Source organism: Dendropsophus ebraccatus, chromosome 1 (assembly GCF_027789765.1).
Source record: "Dendropsophus ebraccatus isolate aDenEbr1 chromosome 1, aDenEbr1.pat, whole genome shotgun sequence".
Classification (NCBI taxonomy): Eukaryota; Metazoa; Chordata; class Amphibia; order Anura; family Hylidae; genus Dendropsophus; species Dendropsophus ebraccatus.
The window spans coordinates 292,714-318,517 of NC_091454.1; the positions used below are offsets into that span (position 1 = coordinate 292,714).

General features: G+C 50.6%; 1 protein-coding gene across 9 annotated transcripts in view; it reads left to right on the forward strand.

The window, feature by feature from the left end:
• Positions 1 to 25,804, forward strand: part of PTPRO (protein tyrosine phosphatase receptor type O) — a 314,106-nt gene that overhangs the window by 276,516 nt on the left and 11,786 nt on the right. For all 9 annotated transcript variants that reach the window (XM_069963523.1, XM_069963520.1, XM_069963516.1 and 6 more), the window contains 4 exons: positions 8,690 to 8,771; positions 15,745 to 15,835; positions 17,635 to 17,711; positions 22,198 to 22,332. In XM_069963523.1, coding sequence (XP_069819624.1) covers positions 8,690 to 8,771; positions 15,745 to 15,835; positions 17,635 to 17,711; positions 22,198 to 22,332 — 385 coding nt within the window. The remainder of the gene's footprint in view (positions 1 to 8,689; positions 8,772 to 15,744; positions 15,836 to 17,634; positions 17,712 to 22,197; positions 22,333 to 25,804) is intronic.

The following is a 25,804-nucleotide window of genomic DNA, read 5'->3' on the forward strand; positions in this document are numbered from 1 at the left end:
TATTACTGGTAATATTGGTCTCAGTATACAGGATTTGGTCGGTAACAGTATGGCAGTAATAGGTAATATCTGTCTTGGTGTATGTGTATATATATATATATATATATATATATATATATATATATATATATACAGTGGTACCTTGGTTTAAGAGTAACTTGGTTTAAGAGCGTTTTGGTTGAAGAGCTCACAGTTTTTCAAAATTGTGACTTGGTTTAAGAGCATTGCTTTGGTTTAAGAACTTCCTGTATTGGGTGGGAGCGCGAGTGGAGAAGGGGTATGGCCTGCATAGCGGGGTCTACAGCACTGTACTCTAAACACCTTCCAAATCATAGCAGATCCCCTTCAGGCTGGGGCTTACATCAGGGGACAGGACTGTGTGTGGGGGGGTAATCTCTCCATAGCTGTAACCCCTCTCTCCCCGGACAGAGAGTGCTGCATGTATGTGCCCACATCTGCCCTGCTCATTCCTTCATACTCCCTGCAGTCTCTGTCCACCCTTGTGTTTCCCATCCTCTTCATTACTGTACAGTACAGAATAATAAATATATTTGGGGTGTGGAACCAATTGTCTGCATTTACATGATTTCTTATAGGAAAATTTGCTTTGGTTTAAGAGTGGATTTGGATTACAAGCACGGTCCTGGAACGAATTATGCTCATAATCCAAGGCACCACTGTGTGTATATATATATATATATATATATATATATATATAATATATATATATACACACACACACACACAACAATAGCATCACTTGGTCGTGAAAGGAGGGGGGGGGGGGGCCCAAGTTGGCCTCTCGCACCAGGGCCCAGGAGACATTAGCTACGCCCCTGATCATCACCATACCACTACATCTTCATCATCCTCTTGTTCCATCACCATCATACCACTACACCCTCCATCATCCTCTTGTTCCATCATCATACCACTACACCCCCCATCATCCTCTTGTTTCATCATCATACTACTACACCCCCATCATCCTCTTGTTCCATCATCATCATACCACTACACCCTCATCATCCTCTTGTTTCATCATCATCATACCACTACACCCTCCATCATCCTCTTGTTCCATCATCATACCACTACACCCCCCATCATCCTCTTGTTTCATCATACCACTACACCCCTCATCATCCTCTTGTTCCATCATACCACTACACCCCCCCATCATCCTCTTGTTTCATCATCATACTACTACACCCCCATCATCCTCTTGTTCCATCATCATCATACCACTACACCCCCATCATCCTCTTGTTTCATCATCATACCACTACACCCCCCATCATCCTCTTGTTCCATCATCATCATACCACTATACCCCCCATCATCCTCTTGTTCCATCATCATCATACCACTATACCCAGTGGCGGTCTTTGGCACCAAGCACCCCAAGCGATCGCTTGGGGCCCCCAACATCCAGGGGGGCCCCCACGCCCCGCTCTTGTGCTCAAGACCGCTGGACAAGGCCCCTGCCCCGCTCGCTGCTGTAATCTGAACTGTAACTATGAGCACTCGTAATGAGCGCTCATAGTTACATGCAGCAGCACTGACAGGGCGGGAGACATTGGGTCCTTTCCTGTCAGTCACTCTTGTGGCCGCAGGAAGGGTTTTCCCTGCGGTCACAAGTGGCAGCTTTGTCCTTGTGGTGCCGGTGCTCTGGTGACATCACTGGAGCATCGGCGCCAGGACAAGGGGAGTGCGGCCTCTTGTGATCGCAGGGAAAACCCTTCCTGCAGCCACAAGAGTGAAGAGAAGAGGAGACGCCTGGACCCAGGTGAGTATAAGTGTTTGTTTTATTGTGTTATATACTATATGGGAGGGGGAGCACACAGGGGTCGGTTAAACTGGGGGAGCGCACATCGGGGGGGCTATATAAATGGGGGGAGCACACAGGGGGCTATATAACAGGGGGAGCACACAGGGGGGCTATAGACTACTGGGGCTTCACAGAGGGGTCTATATACTACTGGGGGCAGCACACAGGGGGTCTATATACTACTTGGGGCAGCAGAATGGGGTTTATATACAACTTGGAGAGAACACAGGAGGTCTATATCCAAGTGGGGGAGCACACAGGGGGGCTATATACTACTGGGGAAACATACAGGGGGTCTATATACTACTGGGGGAACATACAGGGGGTCTATATACTACTTGTGAGGCACACAGGTGGTCTATATATAACTGGTGGAGCACACAGGAGGTCTATATCCAAGTGGGGGAGCACACAGGGGGGCTATATAGTACTGGAGGAGCACACAGGGGCAGGGGCGTAACTAGAAATGGCTGGGCCCCATAGCGAACTTTCCAAGGGGCCCCCCCCCCACTTCCCGGCTACTGGGGAAGAAATGGACGTGTGGTTTCGGCCACATACATTGTCTGAATCTTTCTTTTTCTACATGGTTTTTAAATGCTTAAAATATATAAACAAGTTTGCACATTAAATGATCTGCATATTGTCTGTAGCGATTCCCGCCATAGGATTGGTAGGTAAAAGCTTCAGACAATGCACATTTAACATATACAGCCATACCAGACCTAATGAACAATACCGCCATACTGTGACTGGATAACACCACTATACCAGACCTGACCAATACTGCCATACTGTGACTGGATAACACCACTATACCAGACCTGACCAATACCACCATACTGTGACTGGATAACACCACTATACCAGACCTGACCAATACTGCCATACTGTGACTGGATAACACCACTATACCAGACCTGACCAATACCACCATACTGTGACTGGATAACACCACTATACCAGACCTGACCAATACTGCCATACTGTGACTGGATAACACCACTATACCAGACCTGACCAATACCACCATACTGTGACTGGATAACACCACTATACCAGACCTGACCAATACCACCATACTGTGACTGGATAACACCGCTATACCAGACCTGACCAATACCACCATTCTGTGACTGGATAACACTGCCACACCAGGCCTGACCAATACCACCATACTATGACTGGATAATAACACCATACCAGACCTGACCAATACCGCCATACTGTGACTAGATAATACCACCATACCAGACAAGAACAATACCGCCATAACAGAACTGAACAATACCGCCATACTGTGACTAGGTAACAGCACCATACTATGCTGGATAACAGCCTGGTACTGCACTATATATCCTGTCTGGCACTGCACGTGTGTGTATATGTAGATAGATCCAGCCCGGTACAGCATATACAGTATATATCCTGTCTGGCACTTCACATGTATACTGGTACTGCACGTGTATGTATATATATATATATATATATATATATATATATATATATATATATATATATATATCCCGCCTGGTACTGCATGTATATATCCTGTCTGGCACTGCACGTGTGTGTGTGTGTGTATATATATATATATATATATATATATATATATATATATGTGTATAGCCTGGTACTGCATATATATAATGTATATATCCTGGCTGGCACTGCACGTGTGTGTATATGCGTGTGTGTATGTATATACAGTATGTATATATATATATATATATATATATATATATATATATATATACATAGTACTGCATGTAAATATCCTGGCTGGCACTGCATGTGTGTGTGTGTATATATACAGTGTATATATATATATATATATAGTACTGCATGTATATATCCTGGCTGGCACTGCAAGGAAAAATGGGACAATTCAAATTATTGACACTGTCATATTATTGACAGTGTGGGACTACAACTCCCAGTGTGATCTGTCTGTGCAATCTGTGTCTCCATTTAGTCTGTGAGGAGGATGGGGGCACAGACAGTAGACAGACCACACTGGGAATTGTAGTCCCCCCCCACACACACGTATGCAACATAGCAGCCATTATACAACATCCCCCCCTCCCCAACCACACACCTTATAGGTGACAGTATATACTTACCGAAGGGGGAAGGAGCTGTCATGCCTGAGGTCCGGCAGGAGAGGGCTGGGGGTCAGAGGTTATCATGCTCCTCCGTGCAGGCAGCTGACAGGCCAGACAGGAGAGCGGCCTCTAGCTGCTGCAGGAGGAGAGGAGTCTCCTGTCAGGGCTTCTTCTCAGTGACCGGGACAGAGAGAGAGAGAGGGGGTGCATCCGTGTTTTATTTCCCCCTCTCTCTCTCTTCTGTGATGCCCGGCTTCTACACAAATACCATTCCCTCACTCAGGCAGCCCCTGCTGCCGGGCCCCTTGTTGTGCCGGGCCCCGTAGCAGCAGCTACTGCTGCTACTGCGGTAGTTCCGCCACTGCACAGGGGTCTATATACTACTGGTGGGGCACACAGGGGGTCTATATACTACTGGGGGAACATACAGGGGGTGTAAATACTACTTGTGAGGCACACAGGTGGTCTATATATAACTGGGGGAGCACACAGGGGTCTGTATAGTACTGAGGCAGCACACAAGGGGTCTATATAATACTGGTGGGGCACACAGGGGGTCTATATACTGCTGGGGGAACCACACAGGGGGTTTATATACTACTGGAGGAGCACACAGGGGTCTATATCCAAGTTGGGGAGCACACAGGAGGTCTATATCCAAGTGGGGGAGCACACAGGGGGGCTAAATACCCCTGAGGGAGCACACAGGGGGTCTATATACTAGTGGGGGAGCACACAGGGGGTATATACAACTCGGGGCAGCACACAGGGGGTCTATATAAAACTGGGGCAGCAAACAGGAGGTCTATATACTTCTGGGGGAGCACACGGGGGGGGCTAAATATAACTGGGGGGACACAAAGGGGTCTATATACTACTGGGGGAAGCAAACAAGGGGTAAATACTACTGGGGGCAGGACACAAGGGGTATATACTATTGGGGTGGCACACAAGGAGTATATATTACTGGCGGTAGCGCACAAGGGGTATATACTACTGGGGGCAACACACAGCGGTCTTTTGTTTTGGAATGCGTGTCGAGGGGGGGGGCCCCAGACATAACTTTGCTTGGGGCCCCAGAAATGCCAAGATCGCCCCTGACTATACCCCCCATCATCCTCTTGTTCCTTCATCATACCACTATACCCCCCATCATCCTCTTGTTCCTTCATCATACCACTATACCCCCCATCATCCTCTTGTTCCTTCATCATACCACTACACCCCCATCATCCTCTTGTTCCTTCATCATACCACTACACCCCCATCATCCTCTTGTTCCTTCATCATACCACTACACCCCCATCATCCTCTTGTTCCTTCATCATACCACTACACCCCCATCATCCTCTTGTTCCACCATCATACCACTACACCCCCATCATGTCCTTTAAAACAAAAAAATCTTTACTCACCTGAATGGTTCCTCTAGTCTTCTAGTCACGCGCGCTGGCGGGCTTCCCGCGGCGGGGGCGGAGCTTCGCGGGACCTGTCTTTTTGCCTACCTGATGCTCCCAGCCCCGCACGTCAGCCGGCCCCGTCCCAGCCTCCTCTTGTGATCGCAGGCAAAACATTGCTTGCGGTCACAAGAGGGAGTGGGAGGGGAGCAGTGCAGTGGCAAGGGGGGGCCTCGCGGGCCCCCCCTTGGTAGCGGCCAAGCAGCTTCGGGGACACAGCAAGGTGGCATGGGGGGCCCAGCCGGGCCCCCCTGGCTGGCGGGCCGGGTCGCAACTGCGACCGTTGCGACCCCTGTAGCTACGCCACTGATCTGTACTCAGAGATATCACTGTGTTATCTGTGGTGTTACATAGGACTGCAGGTGACATCTACTACATGATCTGTACTCAGAGATATCACTGTGTTATCTGTGGTGTTACATAGGACTGCAGGTGACATCTACTACATGATCTGTACTCAGAGATATCACTGTGTTATCTGTGGTGTTACATAGGACTGCGGGTGACCACTACATTATCTGTACTCAGAGATATCACTGTGTTATCTGTGGTATTACATAGGACTGCAGGTGACATCTACTACATGATCTGTACTCAGAGATATCACTGCGTTATCTGTGGTGTTACATAGGACTGCAGATGACTACTACATTATCTGTGCTCAGAGGGATATCACTGTTATCTGTGGTGTTACATAGGACTGCAGGTGATATCAGGTGACTTCTCCAGGTTGCAGAAGTTCAAACTTCATTGTGCCCTGCTGACAGTTTATAATGGGAGTTGTAGTTTTGCAGCATGTGGCTCTTCAGGTTGCAGCACTACAACCCCCATCGTTCCCAACTGGCAGTTCATGATGAGAGTTGTAGTTTTTCAGCTGTAGAGTCAAAGATTGGAATACAATGATTAGATAATGACACAGTACAGTCCATTATCTATAGGGGGCAGTAGTGCAGTACATGAGGTGGAGGTAGTGACAGGGCATTATCTACAGGGGGCAGTAGTGCAGTACATGAGGTGGAGGCAGTGACAGGGCATTATCTATAGGGGGCAGTAGTGCAGTACATGAGGTGGAGGCAGTGACAGGGCATTATCTATAGGGGGCAGTAGTGCAGTACATGAGGTGGAGGCAGTGACAGGGCATTATCTATAGGGGGCAGTAGTGCAGTACATGAGGTGGAGGCAGTGACAGGGCACTATCTATAGGGGGCAGTAGTGCAGTACATGAGGTGGAGGCAGTGACAGGGCATTATCTATAGGGGGCAGTAGTGCAGTACATGAGGTGGAGGCAGTGACAGGGCATTATCTATAGGGGGCAGTAGTGCAGTACATGAGGTGGAGGCAGTGACAGGGCATTATCTATAGGGGGCAGTAGTGCAGTACATGAGGTGGAGGCAGTGACAGGGCATTATCTATAGGGGGCAGTAGTGCAGTACATGAGGTGGAGGCAGTGACAGGGCATTAGAACATGGTGGCACATTAGAGTAATTGGATATAACGTTAGATAGGACTTTGCCTGATCGGGGGGAGATGGGGGGGCCCCAAGCTAACATTGTGCACCAGGGCCCATCAGCCTTTAGCTACGCCCCTGAGTACAGATCATGTAGTAGATGTCCCTTGCAGTCCTATGTAACAGCACAGATAACACAGTGATATCTCTGAGTACAGATCATGTAGTAGCTGTCACCTGCAGTCCTATGTAACACCACAGATAACACAGTGATATCTCTGAGTACAGATAATGTAGTAGTCCCCTGCAGTCCTATGTAACACCACAGATAACACAGTGATATCTCTGAGTACAGATCATGTAGTAGATGTCCCCTGCAGTCCTATGTAACACCACAGATAACACAGTGATATCTCTGAGTACAGATCATGTAGTAGATGTCCCCTGCAGTCCTATGTAACAGCACAGATAACGCAGTGATATCTCTGAGTACAGATAATGTAGATGCAGCACAAGCTGGAGCTCAACGCGGTAAAGATACGGCCATAGGACACAGCTTGGGCCGCCAAGGCAGATGTCTGGAGGAGGGGGCGCTGGTACTTGCTGTCATCTGATTAGGTAAGAGGCCCAATCAGATGACAGCATGTGCCAGCGGGCGCAGCGGGACAGATTAGCGCAGTGCTTCCCAACCTTTTCCACCTCGGGGCACCCCTACTAAATGATGTTCTACAAAATAAGAAAACCGTCATACAGTGACTCACGGGTGATGTCTTCTTTGATCTGAGGCGTCACTTTCCCTTTTCCTCTCCATCCGGCCCGGACCACCATGATGATTCCTTCCAGATACGTTTCATCCCCTTAGAACCTGCGAGACAAACAATTTAGGCTCCGCACATTTCTAGCAACTTCCTTCCCTTCCTCCCTCCTGTAGGCTCCCATAGTAACTGCACTGTTTGGTGTAATGTGCAGTAAAGTGAGTAGGAATGTGGGATGCCCCGCTGTGCCCCCTGTATGTAGGATTCCCTGCTGTGCCCCCATGAGCTAATAATGCCCCCAGAGGTGCCCCCATACAATAATAATGCCCCCAGAGGTGCCCCCAAGAACTAATAATGCCCCCAGAGGTGCCCCCATACAATAATAATGCCCCCAGAGGTGCCCCCATACAATAATAATGCCCCCAGAGGTGCCCCCATACAATAATAATGCCCCCAGATGTGCCCCTAAAAAAACAAACATCCTACTCACCTAATCGGCACTGTGTAGCTGCAGGCAGCAGCTCTCCTTCTCCTCTTCGGGCTCCATCTTGCGAGCCGCAGGGACGGGACTTCCGGCAGACGTGATGACGTCACATGATCACGCCTGCCGGAGATGTCACGGCCCGGCCTCCCATAGGCTGCTGGTATGTAGTGCCGGCAGCCTATGGGAGGGAATGTAGGAGCAGGACGCTGACAGGTCCTGCTCCTGTATTCTGATCGCTTTAATGTTCCGCCCGCTCTCTGTGCTCACTGTGCGGGCGGAACATTAAAGCAATCAGTGCATCCCGAGAAGCTGCGCGGCCGCAGCTTCTCGGGATGCTTAAAGTGACACTGTCACAAGTGGCAAGGGGGGGCCGTGCGGGCCCCCCTAGCGTAGGGGCCCGGTCGCCATGGCGACCCCTATAGCTACGCCACTGGTGACATTGTATGTATAATGGCGCCAACATGTGACACAGTGTATGTATAGTGACGCCATGATGTGACACTTTGTATGTATAGTGACGCCAAGATGTGACACTTTGTATGTATGTATAGTGACGCCATGATGTGACACTTTGTATGTATAATGACGCCATCTTGTGACTTCTCTCCTGAAGCCCGGTGCAGTTGGACGACTTTGATTCCTACATTATGGAAATGGCCAAAGATTCTGACTACAAGTTCTCCCTGCAGTTTGAGGTAAGTGACGTCTTCTGACCCTACAACCCCACAATCCCTATGTAGATGGTCTTCACCCTTTAAAGAAACTCATTGGTGATAATACTGAGAAATCAGATTAGATGCTGCCCATATAAGTCTATGGATATGGGAGGCAACTATTAGTCTAAGCTGCAAGCCAATGCTGTGTTATAATGCTGCTCTAGTACGTCCTCCATGCTGCTGCTGCTGCTTAGAATGCGTGTAGAGACACGGCTCCATACACTGCAGTGAATGCAGCCTCCCCGACTGAAAACCAGAGGGGAAGACTGCTGAACATGCCAGATACAAGTATATACATATATACAAGTTACACAGTGGTACACAAAGACAAGGTGCAAAGACGGAGGAGAAGGGTGTATCTATGGAAGAGGGGGGGGAGTGTCTATGGAGGAGGAGGGAGGGAGGGGGTTTTCTAAAGAGGAGGAGGAGGGAGGAGGGTGTCTATGGAGGAGGAGGGGTGTCTATGGAGGAGGAAGGGGGTTGTCTATGGAGGAGAAGGAGGGAGGGGAGTGTCTATGGAGGAGAAGGAGGGAGGAGCGTGTCTATGGAGGAGAAGGAGGGAGGAGGGTGTCTATGGAGGAGAAGGAGGGAGGAGAGTGTCTATGGAGGGGAAGGAGGGAGGAGGGTGTCTATGGAGGGGAAGGAGGGAGGAGGGTGTCTATGGAGGGGAAGGAGGGAGGGGGGTGTCTATGGAGGGGGAAGGAGGGAGGGGAGTGTCTATGGAGGGAAAGGAGGGAGGGGAGTGTCTATGGAGGGGAAGGAGGGAGGGGAGTGTCTATGGAGGGAAAGGAGGGAGGGGAGTGTCTATGGAGTAGAAGGAGGGAGGGGAGTGTCTATGGAGGAGGAGGGAGGGGAGTGTCTATGGAGGGGAAGGAGGGAGGGGGGTGTCTATGGAGGAGGAGGAGGGAGGGAGGGGGGTGTCTATGGAGGAGGAGGGAGGGGAGTGTCTATGGAGGGGAAGGAGGGAGGAGGGTGTCTATGGAGGAGGAGGGGTGTCTATGGAGGAGGAGGAAGGGGGGTGTCTATGGAGGAGGAGGAGGGAGGAGAGTGTCTATGGAGGGGAAGGAGGGAGGGGGGTGTCTATGGAGGGGAAGGAGGGAGGGGGGTGTCTATGGAGGAGGAGGGAGGGAGGGGGGTGTCTATGGAGGGGAAGGAGGGAGGGGAGTGTCTATGGAGGGGAAGGAGGGAGGGGAGTGTCTATGGAGGGAAAGGAGGGAGGGGAGTGTCTATGGAGGAGGAGGAGGAAGGGGGGTGTCTATGGAGGAGGAAGGGAGGGGAGTGTCTATGGAGGAGGAAGGGAGGGGAGTGTCTATGGAGTAGAAGGAGGGAGGGGGGTGTCTATGGAGTAGAAGGAGGGAGGGGGGTGTCTATGGAGGAGGAGGGAGGGGAGTGTCTATGGAGGAGGAGGGAGGGGAGTGTCTATGGAGGAGGAGGGAGGGGAGTGTCTATGGAGGAGGAGGGAGGGAGGGGGTTTTCTAAAGAGGAGGAGGAGGGAGGGGTGGTGTCTATGGAGGAGGAGGGGTGTCTATGGAGGAGGAGGAAGGGGGTTGTCTATGGAGGAGGAGGGAGGGGGGTGTCTATGGAGGAGAAGGGGTGTCTATGGAGGAGGAGGAAGGTGGTTGTCTATGGAGGGGAAGGAGGGAGGGGAGTGTCTATGGAGGAGAAGGAGGGAGGAGGGTGTCTATGGAGGAGAAGGAGGGAGGAGGGTGTCTATGGAGGAGAAGGGAGGGGGGTGTCTATGGAGGAGGAGGGAGGGGGGTGTCTATGGAGGAGGAGGGAGGGGAGTGTCTATGGAGGAGGAGGGAGGGGAGTGTCTATGGAGGAGGGAGGGAGGGGGGTGTCTATGGAGGAGGAGGGAGGGGAGTGTCTATGGAGGAGGGAGGGAGGAGGGTGTCTATGGAGGAGAAGGAGGGAGGGGGGTGTCTATGGAGGAGGAGGAGGGAGGGGAGTGTCTATGGAGGAGGAGGAGGGAGGGGAGTGTCTATGGAGGAGGAAGGGAGGGGAGTGTCTATGGAGGAGGAGGGAGGGGAGTGTCTATGGAGGAGGAGGGAGGGGAGTGTCTATGGAGGAGGAGGGAGGGAGGGGGTTTTCTAAAGAGGAGGAGGAGGGAGGAGGGTGTCTATGGAGGAGGAGGGGTGTCTATGGAGGAGGAAGGGGGTTGTCTATGGAGGAGAAGGAGGGAGGGGAGTGTCTATGGAGGAGAAGGAGGGAGGAGCGTGTCTATGGAGGAGAAGGAGGGAGGAGAGTGTCTATGGAGGGGAAGGAGGGAGGAGGGTGTCTATGGAGGGGAAGGAGGGAGGAGGGTGTCTATGGAGGGGAAGGAGGGAGGGGGGTGTCTATGGAGGGGAAGGAGGGAGGGGAGTGTCTATGGAGGGAAAGGAGGGAGGGGAGTGTCTATGGAGGGGAAGGAGGGAGGGGAGTGTCTATGGAGGGAAAGGAGGGAGGGGAGTGTCTATGGAGTAGAAGGAGGGAGGGGAGTGTCTATGGAGGAGGAGGGAGGGGAGTGTCTATGGAGGGGAAGGAGGGTGTCTATGGAGGAGGAGGGGTGTCTATGGAGGAGGAGGAAGGGGGGTGTCTATGGAGGAGGAGGAGGGAGGAGAGTGTCTATGGAGGGGAAGGAGGGAGGAGGGTGTCTATGGAGGGGAAGGAGGGAGGAGGGTGTCTATGGAGGGGAAGGAGGGAGGGGGGTGTCTATGGAGGGGAAGGAGGGAGGGGAGTGTCTATGGAGGGGAAGGAGGGAGGGGAGTGTCTATGGAGGAGGAAGGGAGGGGAGTGTCTATGGAGTAGAAGGAGGGAGGGGAGTGTCTATGGAGGAGGAGGGAGGGGAGTGTCTATGGAGGAGGAGGGAGGGGAGTGTCTATGGAGGAGGAGGGAGGGAGGGGGTTTTCTAAAGAGGAGGAGGAGGGAGGGGTGGTGTCTATGGAGGAGGAGGGGTGTCTATGGAGGAGGAGGAAGGGGGTTGTCTATGGAGGAGGAGGGAGGGGGGTGTCTATGGAGGAGAAGGGGTGTCTATGGAGGAGGAGGAAGGTGGTTGTCTATGGAGGGGAAGGAGGGAGGGGAGTGTCTATGGAGGAGAAGGAGGGAGGAGGGTGTCTATGGAGGAGGAGGGAGGGGAGTGTCTATGGAGTAGAAGGAGGGAGGAGGGTGTCTATGGAGGAGAAGGAGGGAGGAGGGTGTCTATGGAGGAGAAGGGAGGGGGGTGTCTATGGAGGAGGAGGGAGGGGAGTGTCTATGGAGGAGGAGGGAGGGGAGTGTCTATGGAGGAGGGAGGGAGGGGGGTGTCTATGGAGGAGGAGGGAGGGGAGTGTCTATGGAGGAGGGAGGGAGGAGGGTGTCTATGGAGGAGAAGGAGGGAGGGGGGTGTCTATGGAGGAGGAGGGAGGGGGGGTGTCTATGGAGGAGGAGGAGGGAGGGGAGTGTCTATGGAGGAGGAAGGGAGGGGAGTGTCTATGGAGGAGGGAGGGAGGAGGGTGTCTATGGAGGAGGGAGGGAGGAGGGTGTCTATGGAGGAGGGAGGGAGGGGAGTGTCTATGGAGGAGGAGGGAGGGGGGTGTCTATGGAGGAGAAGGAGGGAGGGGAGTGTCTATGGAGGAGAAGGAGGGAGGGGGGTGTCTATGGAGGAGAAGGAGGGAGGGGGGTGTCTATGGAGGAGAAGGAGGGAGGGGGGTGTCTATGGAGGAGAAGGAGGGAGGGGGGTGTCTATGGAGGAGGAGGGAGGGAGGGGGGTGTCTATGGAGGAGGTAGGGAGGGGAGTGTCTATGGAGGAGGTAGGGAGGGGAGTGTCTATGGAGGAGGTAGGGAGGGGAGTGTCTATGGAGGAGGAGGGAGGGGAGTGTCTATGGAGGAGGAGGGAGGGAGGAGGGTGTCTGGAGGAGAAGGAGGGAGGGGTGGTGTCTATGGAGGAGGAGGGAGGGGAGTGTCTATGGAGGAGGAAGGAGGGGGGTGTCTATGGAGGAGGAGGGAGGGGGGTGTCTATGGAGGAGGGAGGGAGGGGGGTGTCTATGGAGGAGGGAGGGGGGTGTCTATGGAGGAGGAAGGGAGGGGAGTGTCTATGGAGGAGAAGGCGGAAGGGGGGTGTCTATGGAGAAGGAGGGAGGGGAGTGTCTATGGAGGAGGAGGGAGGGGAGTGTCGATGGAGGAGGGAGGGAGGAGGGTGTCTATGGAGGAGAAGGAGGGAGGGGAGTGTCTATGGAGGAGGAGGGAGGGGAGTGTCGATGGAGGAGGGAGGGAGGAGGGTGTCTATGGAGGAGAAGGAGGGAGGGGGGTGTCTATGGAGGAGGGAGGGAGGGGAGTGTCTATGGAGGAGGAGGGAGGGAGGAGGGTGTCTGGAGGAGGAGGAGGGAGGGGGGTGTCTATGGAGGAGGAGGGAGGGCAGTGACTCTGTATGGCGGTGACTGTGTATAGTGATGACCCTGTCACTCTGTATGGCGATGACCCTGTCACTCTGTATGGCGGTGACTGTGTATAGTGATGACCCTGTCACTCTGTATGGCGGTGACTGTGTATAGTGATGACCCTGTCACTCTGTATGGCGGTGACTGTGTATAGTGATGACCCTGTCACTCTGTATGGCGGTGACTGTGTATAGTGATGACCCTGTCACTCTGTATGGCGGTGACTGTGTATAGTGATGACCCTGTCACTCTGTATGGCGGTGACTGTGTATAGGGATGACCCTGTCACTCTGTATGGCGGTGACTGTGTATAGAGATGACCCTGTCACTCTGTATGGCGGTGACTGTGTATAGTGATGACCCTGTCACTCTGTATGGCGGTGACTGTGTATAGTGATGACCCTGTCACTCTGTATGGCGGTGACTGTGTATAGTGATGACCCTGTCACTCTGTATGGCGGTGACTGTGTATGGCAATGACCCTGTCACTCTGTATGGCGGTGGCTGTGTATAGTGATGACCCTGTCACTCTGTATGGCGGTGACTGTGTATAGTGATGACCCTGTCACTCTGTATGGCGGTGACTGTGTATAGTGATGACCCTGTCACTCTGTATGGCGGTGACTGTGTATAGTGATGACCCTGTCACTCTGTATGGCGGTGACTGTGTATAGTGATGACCCTGTCACTCTGTATGGCGGTGACTGTGTATAGTGATGACCCTGTCACTCTGTATGGCGGTGACTGTGTATAGGGATGACCCTGTCACTCTGTATGGCGGTGACTGTGTATAGCGATGACCCTGTCACTCTGTATGGCGGTGACTGTGTATAGTGATGACCCTGTCACTCTGTATGGCGGTGACTGTGTATAGTGATGACCCTGTCACTCTGTATGGCGGTGACTGTGTATAGTGATGACCCTGTCACTCTGTATGGCGGTGACTGTGTATAGTGATGACCCTGTCACTCTGTATGGCGGTGGCTGTGTATAGTGATGACCCTGTCACTCTGTATGGCGGTGACTGTGTATGGCGATGACCCTGTCACTCTGTATGGCGGTGACTGTGTATGGCGATGACCCTGTCACTCTGTATGGCGGTGACTGTGTATAGTGATGACCCTGTCTTTCTGTATGGCGGTGACCCTGTCACTCTGTATGGCGGTGACTGTGTATAGTGATGACCCTGTCTTTCTGTATGGCGATGACCCTGTCACTCTGTATGGCGGTGACTGTGTATAGCGATGACCCTGTCACTCTGTATGGCGGTGACTGTGTATAGCGATGACCCTGTCACTCTGTATGGCGGTGACTGTGTATAGTGATGACCCTGTCACTCTGTATGGCGGTGACTGTGTATAGCGATGACCCTGTCACTCTGTATGGCGGTGACTGTGTATAGTGATGACCCTGTCACTCTGTATGGCGGTGACTGTGTATAGTGATGACCCTGTCACTCTGTATGGCGGTGACTGTGTATAGCGATGACCCTGTCACTCTGTATGGCGGTGACTGTGTATAGCGATGACCCTGTCACTCTGTATGGCGGTGACTGTGTATAGCGATGACCCTGTCACTCTGTATGGCGGTGACTGTGTATAGCGATGACCCTGTCACTCTGTATGGCGGTGACTGTGTATAGCGATGACCCTGTCACTCTGTATGGCGGTGACTGTGTATAGCGATGACCCTGTCACTCTGTATGGCGGTGACTGTGTATAGCGATGACCCTGTCACTCTGTATGGCGGTGACTGTGTATAGTGATGACCCTGTCACTCTGTATGGCGGTGACTGTGTATAGCGATGACCCTGTCACTCTGTATGGCGGTGACTGTGTATAGTGATGACCCTGTCACTCTGTATGGCGGTGACTGTGTATAGTGATGACCCTGTCACTCTGTATGGCGGTGACTGTGTATAGTGATGACCCTGTCACTCTGTATGGCGGTGACTGTGTATAGTGATGACCCTGTCTTTCTGTATGGCGATGACCCTGTCACTCTGTATGGCGGTGACTGTGTATAGCGATGACCCTGTCACTCTGTATGGCGGTGACTGTGTATAGCGATGACCCTGTCACTCTGTATGGCGGTGACTGTGTATAGTGATGACCCTGTCACTCTGTATGGCGGTGACTGTGTATAGCGATGACCCTGTCACTCTGTATGGCGGTGACTGTGTATAGTGATGACCCTGTCACTCTGTATGGCGGTGACTGTGTATAGTGATGACCCTGTCACTCTGTATGGCGGTGACTGTGTATAGTGATGACCCTGTCACTCTGTATGGCGGTGACTGTGTATAGTGATGACCCTGTCTTTCTGTATGGCGATGACCCTGTCACTCTGTATGGCGGTGACTGTGTATAGCGATGACCCTGTCACTCTGTATGGCGGTGACTGTGTATAGCGATGACCCTGTCACTCTGTATGGCGGTGACTGTGTATAGTGATGACCCTGTCACTCTGTATGGCGGTGACTGTGTATAGCGATGACCCTGTCACTCTGTATGGCGGTGACTGTGTATGGCAATGACCCTCTGACCATCTTTCTCCAGGAGCTGAAGATGATCGGTCTGGATATCCCACACTGCGCTGCTGACCTTCCTGCAAACAGATGTAAAAATCGGTACACAAACATCTTACCATGTGAGTAATGTGCAGGTTGTGAGTGTATGATGCAGGTTGTGAGTGTGTGTGTGTACAGGGTGGTGCAGGTTGGGATTATGTACTGTATGGTGTGTATATACTTGACCCGGGTATTGCAGATTACGGGGATAGGAATAATTCCTTAACCTCCCTTCCCTTCACCCCCTGTAATAAAACGCCAGACACTATATGAAATTGGAATAATGGCCACAGCAGCCTCTTTATTAATAAATAACAGGGATATGAAATATATATACCAACTCTGTAATAAACATATTACATATAAACTTCTATAACCAACCCATTATCATAACAGTAATAAACCCGTATCCCGGGGAGGTTACGGATGGCCCATCCATAGCAGTACAGATAAAAACAATGACCCCCAGTCGCTGCGCACCGACTCAGGGCTGACAAATCTGTCACGTCCTGCCAATCACCACATCACCCCACTCCGTACCCCAACTAGTTGCCAGATACACACGGGGGTTCCCCATTCCTCCACCGGGCCTCCTGATAACCACCTCAGTCCGAACCATCGATGACCCCCCCTCCGCCAGCTGCCGCGACAAATAGTGCACCGCGGACTCAAGCCAACCACCCACCGGCCAAGTATCATAAGGGCGGGCGGGCGTCTCAGGTCCTGTCTTCTGTGAAGAATGGGTAAGTTTCCTTTCCTCACTTCCTTCCCCTGCGTAGCCCCCTCCCCCCCCCTCCCCCCCCATTCTAAACTCACCCATTGGTTCTCTCATAGCAACCCCCATAAGCTACTATGCCCTGAACTCCCCATAACCCTCTCTCCTGCTCTTCCCCCCCACCCTTGCAACTGTTAACCCCTAACTGCCCACCCAGTCATGTACGGGCTGCCACTAGGCTGCGCCGTTCTCACCCTCCCTGTATTGCACATGTGCAAAAAGCGTAAAGGACAGGTTGTGTGTGTGTGTACTGTGGATATGGTACAGGTGTATGTGTGTTTGTACTATGTATGGTACAGGTTGTGCGTGTGTGAGTACTGTGTATAGTATAGTGTGTGTGTGTACTGTGTATACTAAAGGCTGGGTACTGTGTATGGTACAGGATGTGTATGTTCTATATGGCGCCTGTGTACTGTGTATGGTACAGTTTGGGTGGGTGTGTGTACTGTATACCATCTGTGTACTATCTATGGTACTATGGTGTGTGTGTTTGTACTTTTTATGGTACAGGGTGTGTGTGTACTGTGTATGGTACAGGTTGTGTGTGTGTGTGTACTGTGTACAGTTTAGGTTGTGTGTATGTTCTATATACCGTCTGTGTACTGAGCATGGTACAGGTTGTGTGTGTACTTTGTAAGGTACAGGGTGTGTGTGTGTGTACTGTTTATGGTACAGGTTGTGCTTGTGTACTGTGTATTGTACAGGTTGTGTGTAGTGACAAAAAACAAAAGGTGCAACAGCACCTTAAGCCACAAGCAGCGTGCAACCTGCAGTGTGAACAGAGTCATATATGTGCTGCCAAAATTTCCTTTTTTCTCGGTTGTGTGTAGTGTGTATGGTACAGTGTGTGTAGTTTGAATGGTACAGGTTGTCTGTGTGTGTTTACGGTGTATGATACAGGGTGTGTGTGTTTGTGTTCACAGTGTATAGTACAGGTTGTGTGTGTGTGTGTGTGTTCAGTGTATAGTACAGGTTGTGTGTATTGTGTATGGTACAGGTTGTGTGTGTGTGAGTGTTCACAGTGTACAGTAAAGGTTGTGTGTGTATGGTGCACTATCCTTGATGAGGTGTAAGTTACACCTTTGTTCCCCTTTCCCGCTGTAGATGACTTTAGTCGGGTGAAGCTTGTGACCACTGAGGAGGAAGATGCAGCTGATTACATCAACGCCAACTACATCCCAGTGAGTTCAGCAGAGGGAGGTGATAAGACTGTAATGGAGACCACATACCTCCGGGCCTCTGGAGGCGCTGTGGCGACGGATGTCTCACCTACAGCAATGGGTGTTTTACCTGCAGTGACTATATGTATACTTACATATATGTATGTGTACGCAACCTGTACCATACACACTACACACACACCCTGTACCATATACATTACATACACACACAACCTGTACCACATACACTACACACACACACACACACACACACACACACACACACCCTGTACCATATACATTACATACACACACAACCTGTACCACATACACTACACACACACACACACACACACACACACACCCTGTACCATACACACTACACACACCCTGTACCATATACATTACATACACACACAACCTGTACCACATACACTACACACACACACACACACACACCCTGTACCATACACACTACACACACACCCTGTACCATATACATTACATACACACACAACCTGTACCACATACACTACACACACACACACACACATACACACACAACCTGTACCACATACACTACACACACACACACACACACACACACACACACCCTGTACCATACACACTACACACACCCTGTACCATATACATTACATACACACACAACCTGTACCACATACACTACACACACACACACACACACACACACACACCCTGTACCATATACATTACATACACACACAACCTGTACCACATACACTACACACACACACACACACACACACACACACACACACCCTGTACCATACACACTACACACACCCTGTACCATATACATTACATACACACACAACCTGTACCACATACACTACACACACACACACACACACACACACACACACACACCCTGTACCATACACACTACACACACCCTGTACCATATACATTACACACACACACACCCTGTACCATACACACTACACAAAATAGCCCGCTATGCAGACCATGCCCCTCCTACCCAGTACAGGGAGCTCTTAGAGCCCTATTACACCAACAGATAGCTGACCAATTTATCTGACAGATTTTTGAAGCCAAAACCAGGAACAGACTATAAACAGAGAACAGGTCATAAAGGAAAGACTGGGCTCTCTCTTCTTTTCAAATCCATTCTTGGCTTTGGCTTAAAAAATCTGTCAGATAAATTAGTCAGGAATCTGTTGGTGTAATAGGGCTCTTATACCAAAGCAATGCTCTTACACCAAGTCACAGTTTTGAAATACTGTGATCTCTTCTTGTAAAACTCTCTCAATCCAAGTTACTCTTACACCGAGGTACCACTGTATATGAGTATAGAGGTGACTACAATATATATGTAAGTATACAGGTGACTACAATATATATGTTATAATACAGGTGACTACAATATATTACAATACAGGTGACCACATTATATATGTAAGTATACAGGTGACTACAATATATATGTTACATATATATTGTGGTCACCTGTATTATAACATATATATTGTAGTCACCTGTATACTTACTTATATATTGTGGTCACCTGTATTATAACATATATATTGTAGTCACCTGTATACTTATAATACAGGTGACCACAATATATATGTAAGTATACAGGTGACTACATTATATATGTAAGTATACAGGTGACCACAATATATATGTAAGTATACAGGTGACCACAATATATATGTAAGTATACAGGTGACTACAATATATATGTAAGTATACAGGTGACTACATTATATATGTAAGTATACAGGTGACCACAATATATATGTAAGTATACAGGTGACCACAATATATATGTAAGTATACAGGTGACCACAATATATATGTAAGTAGTCACCTGTATACTTATAATACAGGTGACCACAATATATATGTAAGTATACAGGTGACTACATTATATATGTAAATATACAGGTGACCACAATATATATGTAAGTATACAGGTGACCACAATATATATGTAAGTATACAGGTGACCACAATATATATGTAAGTAGTCACCTGTATACTTATAATACAGGTGACCACAATATATATGTAAGTATACAGGTGACTACATTATATATGTAAGTATACAGGTGACCACAATATATATGTAAGTATACAGGTGACCACAATATATATGTAAGTATACAGGTGACTACAATATATATGTAAGTATACAGGTGACTACATTATATATGTAAGTATACAGGTGACCACAATATATATGTAAGTATACAGGTGACCACAATATATATGTAAGTATACAGGTGACCACAATATATATGTAAGTAGTCACCTGTATACTTATAATACAGGTGACCACAATATATATGTAAGTATACAGGTGACTACATTATATATGTAAATATACAGGTGACCACAATATATATGTAAGTATACAGGTGACTACAATATATATGTAAGTATACAGGTGACCACAATATATATGTAAGTATACAGGTGACTACAATATATATGTAAGTATACAGGTGACTACATTATATATGTAAGTATACAGGTGACCACAATATATATGTAAGTATACAGGTGACTACAATATATATGTTATAATACAGGTGACCACAATATATATGTAAGTATACAGGTGACTACATTATATATGTAAATATACAGGTGAATATAACCCTAAACCCAACCAGTCATCTCCCCATTAGGAAATGTTTCCATGGTGACAGTCACCTAGTAAGTGGCGGCCATTATGTTGAGGGAGCACAGATGATGGTGGCTGCCCTGCCAGGCTCTGCGCTCTTGCGGCCTCTTGGGGGGGGGGGGCGGCAGGCATAGGATATTGGTGTGTGCAGAAAGGCGAGGGTGTACTGACATGGTGTGTGCAGGAGGGCGAGGGTGTACTGACATGGTGTGTGCAGGAGGGCGAGGGTGTACTGACATGGTGTGTGCAGGAGGGCGAGGGTGTACTGACATGGTGTGTGCAGGAGGGCGAGGGTGTACTGACATGGTGTGTGCAGGAGGGCGAGGGTGTACTGACATGGTGTGTGCAGGAGGGCGAGGGTGTACTGACATGGTGTGTGCAGGAGGGCGAGGGTGTACTGACATGGTGTGTACAGAAGGTGGGGGGTGTAAGGACATGGTGTGTGCAGGAGGTGGGGGGTGTAAGGACATGGTGTGTGCAGGAGGTGGGGGGTGTAAGGACATGGTGTGTGCAGGGGGTGTAAGGATATGGTGTGTGTGTGCAGGAGGTTGGGGGTGTAAGGACATGGTGTGTGTGCAGGAGTTTGGGGGTGTAAGGACACGGTGTTTACAGAAGGTGGGGGGTGTAAGGACATGGTGTGTGTGCAGGAGGTTGGGGGTGTAAGGACATGGTGTGTGCAGGAAGTCGGGGGTGTAAGGACATGGTGTGTACAGAAGGTGGGGGGTGTAAGGACATGGTGTGTGCAGGAGGTTGGGGGTGTAAGGACATGGTGTGTGTGCAGGAGGTTGGGGGTATAAGGACACGGTGTTTACAGAAGGTGGGGGGTGTAAGGACATGGTGTGTGTGCAGGAGGTTGGGGGTATAAGGAGATGGTGTGTGCAGGAGGTTGGGGGTGTAAGGACACGGTGTTTACAGAAGGTGGGGGGTGTAAGGACATGGTGTGTGTGCAGGAGGTTGGGGGTATAAGGAGATGGTGTGTGCAGGAGGTTGGGGGTATAAGGAGATGGTGTGTGCAGGAGGTTGGGGGCGTAAGGACACAGTGTTTACAGAAGGTGGGGGGTGTAAGGACATGGTGTGTGTGCAGGAGGTTGGGGGTGTAAGGAAATGGTGTGTGTGCAGGAGGTCGGGGTTGTAGGGACATGGTGTGTGCAGGAGGTCAGGGGTGTAAGGACATGGTGTGTGTGCAGGAGGTCGGGGGTGTAAGGACATGGTGTGTGCAGGAGGTCGGGGGTGTAAGCAGGGACGGATTAAAGGGTGGGCACCAGGGGCAGGTGCCTCTGGGCCTCCACCACTTAGGGGCCCCCACCAGCTCAAACCCTAGCAGAACGGTGCTGCTTACCCAGGATATCAGGCCATGTAATAGGGCCCTAACACAGTGGGCAACAGCGCACAGAAAGTGCTGTGTTCTCACATTGCGTTATTAACACAAACACAATGTGGGAATACACTCTGATACTTAGTCCACCCCCCACCCCCCCCTCTGCTCCTGTCCCTAGGGCCTTGCATTTTCCCCTGTAGTGCAGCCTCTAGTGACCACGTGCATAACAGAAGAGGATGCTGACCCATACAGCCAGGAGCGAGGAGGGGTCTGTGCTAAGTCACCTACAGTAAGCAGTCATCTGTATAGATCGCGGTATAGTTTATTTATTTATTTATTTGGGGGGAGGGGGGATTGTCTTATAGGATTAAGATCCAGCCCTGGGTGTAAGGACATGGTGTGTGTGCAGGAGGTCGGGGGTATAAGAACATGGTGTGTGCAGAAGGTTGGGGGGGTCGGTGCTCTTGCATGGACCATATTCCTTTGTCTTTCAGGGATACAACTCCTTACAGGAGTATATAGCCACCCAGGGGCCACTGCCGGACACTAGGAACGACTTCTGGAGGATGATTCTGCAGCAGAAATCACAGGTCATTGTCATGTTGACCCAGTGCAACGAGAAGAGACGGGTAAGACCCTGAAGGCCGAGCATGTCCCCCCACCCTGCCCCTGCAGGCTGAGCTCTTTGGTACTGACACCTGACACCACAGTCACTGATCAGCGATCCTTTAGGGTGGTATTACACGGGCCGATGGGGCAATTATAAGGGCAGAACTTATTTCAACGATTAGCCGATGACAACGATCTTCGGCTGATTGTTATGTTTATTACACGGAACGATAATTGGTCGGATAGGGCCAATTCAGCCGCTTATCGTTCCGTGTAATAGTACCCTTAGAGAGCTCATCAGTCATGTTTATACCATGTGTGTATGTTGTGTGTACTGTATGTCATGTGTTGTGTGTACTGTATGTCATGTGTTTTGTACCATGTATGTCATTTATGTGACCTACACGATATGTGACACACACATATGTTGTGTATGGGGGCTGTCAGGTCATGTGTTCTGTGTGTGTGCTAAGTGTGTCAGGTAATGCGTTGTGTGTGTGCTGGGTGTGTCGGGTTACAAGGTGTGTGTGTGTGTGTGCGTGCTCGCATGCGCTGGGTGTGTCGGGTCACATATGTGTACCGTATATGTTCCATACAGGGCAGGCTTCAGGTTTTTGCGGACACTTGTCTCAGTAGGCCCCTCATCCATCCATTCACTATGCACAATCACTTGAGACACCACTAACGTACACATGCTTACTTACTGACTGTACACAGCACTTACACCTCAATCTTCTCCCTCTTCCTCTCTGTCGGGCTGATCTCCAGACTGTAGTATTGAGGACCTGTGGGTCATGTGATCAGGTCCTTCACCACCAGCCCCCCCCTCCTACAGGATGCTCACAGGTTCTGCTCTTTCTTTGTCTTCTTATGTTCAGCGCTTCCCCTGCACTACAGTGAGGGGGCTGAACATCAGATCACCGAGTTCCTCTTTCTCTCTGGGCCCCTGGAGGCACAGGGGCCCCGGAACCTGCCTGGGTAAGCACTGTGCTGATGCCGGCCCTGGTGACATATGTTGTGTGTGCTGGGTATGTCAGGTCATATATGTGACCTATCAGAAGCTAGAGGTTAGTGGGTGCCAGTATGTTCCTACCCAATCAGAGAACCCCCTGAGGTAGAGACTGCTCAAAAAAATAAAGGGAACACTTAAACAACACAAAATAACTCCAAGTAAATGAAACTTCTCTGAAATCAAACTGTCCTCTCAGGAAGCAGCACTGACTGACAATAATAAGTCACCTGCAGTCAGTGAGACCCCCCCAATAACTGAGGGTCCTGCAGGGGGAGCACACACCACTTCTCACTACCTAGGCTTTCTGGCTGATGCTTTGGTCACCTTTGAATGTTGTTGTTGCTTTCACACTCGGGGTAGCATGAGACGGACTCTACAACCCACACAGGTGGCTCAGGTAGTGCAGCTCATCCAGGATGGCACAGCAATGACAGCTGTGGCAAGAAGGTTTGCTGTGTCTGTCAGTGTAGTGTCCAGAGGCTGGAGGCTACCAGGAGACATAGAGGAGGCCGTAGTGTCCAGAGGCTGGAGGCTACCAGGAGACAGGCCAGTACACCAGGAGACATAGAGGAGGCTGTAGGAGGCAACAACCCAGCAGCAGGACTGCTACCTCTGCCTCTGTGCAAGGAGGACCAGGAGGAGCACTGCCAGAGCCCTGCACAATGTCCTCCAGCAGCCACAAATCTGCATGTGACTGTACAAACATTTGGAAACTGACTCTGACTCCATGAGGACGGTATAAGGGCCAGACCTCAACACATAGGGGTCATAGCCCAACACCGTGCAGGACGTTTGGCATTTTCCAGAAAACACCAGGATTGGTAGATTAACCACTGGCGCCCCCTGTGCTCCTCACAGATGAGAGCAGGTTCACACTGAGCACATGTGACAGAGTCTGGAGACGCCGTGGAGATAGATCTGCTGCCTGCAACATCCTTCAGCAAGAGCAGTCTGGCAGTGGGTCCGTAATGGTGTGTGTGTGTGTGGGGGGGGGGTGACACAGCCCTCCATGTGCTGACAGGGGTAGTCTGAGTGCCCTCAGAGCCCTTGTGAGACCATATGCTGGTGCAGTTGGGGTTCCTCCTAATGTAGGACAATGCTAGACCTCATGTGGCGGGAGTGTGTCAGCAGTTCCTTCAAGATGGAGGCAGTGAAGCTATGGACTGGCCGCCCATTTCCCTGAATCCCATTGAGCATATCGGGGACATCATGTCTCCTCCATCCACCAATGTCACATTGCAGCACAGACTGTCCAGGAGTTGGTGGCTGTTTTAGTCCAGGTCTGGAAGGAGATCCCTCAGGAGACCATCAGCCACCTCATCAGGAGCATGCTTGGGCCTTGTAGGGAGGTCATACACCTCATTAGGAGCATGCCCGGGCCTTGTAGGGAGGTCATACACCCCATCAGGAGCATGCCCGGGCCTTGTAGGGAGGTCATACACCTCATCAGGAGCATGCCTGGGCCTTGTAGGGAGGTCATACAGACACCTCATCAGGAGCATGCCCGGGCCTTGTAGGGAGGTCATACAGACACCTCATCAGGAGCATGCCCGGGCCTTGTAGGGAGGTCATACAGACACCTCATCAGGAGCATGCCCGGGCCTTGTAGGGAGGTCATACGGCCACCTCATCAGGAGCATGCCCGGGCCTTGTAGGGAGGTCATACACCTCATCAGGAGCATGCCCAGGCCTTGTAGGGAGGTCATACACCTCATCAGGAGCATGCCCGGGCCTTGTAGGGAGGTCATACACCTCATCAGGAGCATGCCCAGGCCTTGTAGGGAGGTCATACAGACACCTCATCAGGAGCATGCCCGGGCCTTGTAGGGAGGTCATACACCTCATCAGGAGCATGCCCAGGCCTTGTAGGGAGGTCATACAGACACCTCTTCAGGAGCATGCCCGGGCCTTGTAGGGAGGTCATACGGCCACCTCATCAGGAGCATGCCTGGGCCTTGTAGGGAGGTCATACACCCCATCAGGAGCATGTCCGGGCCTTGTAGGGAGGTCATACACCTCATCAGGAGCATGCCCAGGCCTTGTAGGGAGGTCATACAGACACCTCATCAGGAGCATGCCCGGGCCTTGTAGGGAGGTCATACAGCCACCTCATCAGGAGCATGCCCGGGCCTTGTAGGGAGGTCATACAGGCACGTGGAGGCCACACACATTACATATATATAATATATATATACATATATATAATATATATATATATATATATTATATAAGGACTAGTGATGAGCGAGTACTAAAATGCTTGTGTGCTCGATACTCGAGACGAGTATTTCCCGATACTCGGGTGCTTGTTTCGCGTAACAAACCCCATTGAAGTCAATGGGAGTCTCGAGCATTTTTGCAGGGGACCCAAGCTCGGCACAGGGAAGGTTGTGTGAAACTGTCAACCTCCAGAAAATTATGGAAACACCACGGAAATGGACAGGAAACAGCAGGGGCAGCATGTATGGAGGCCTCTGAGG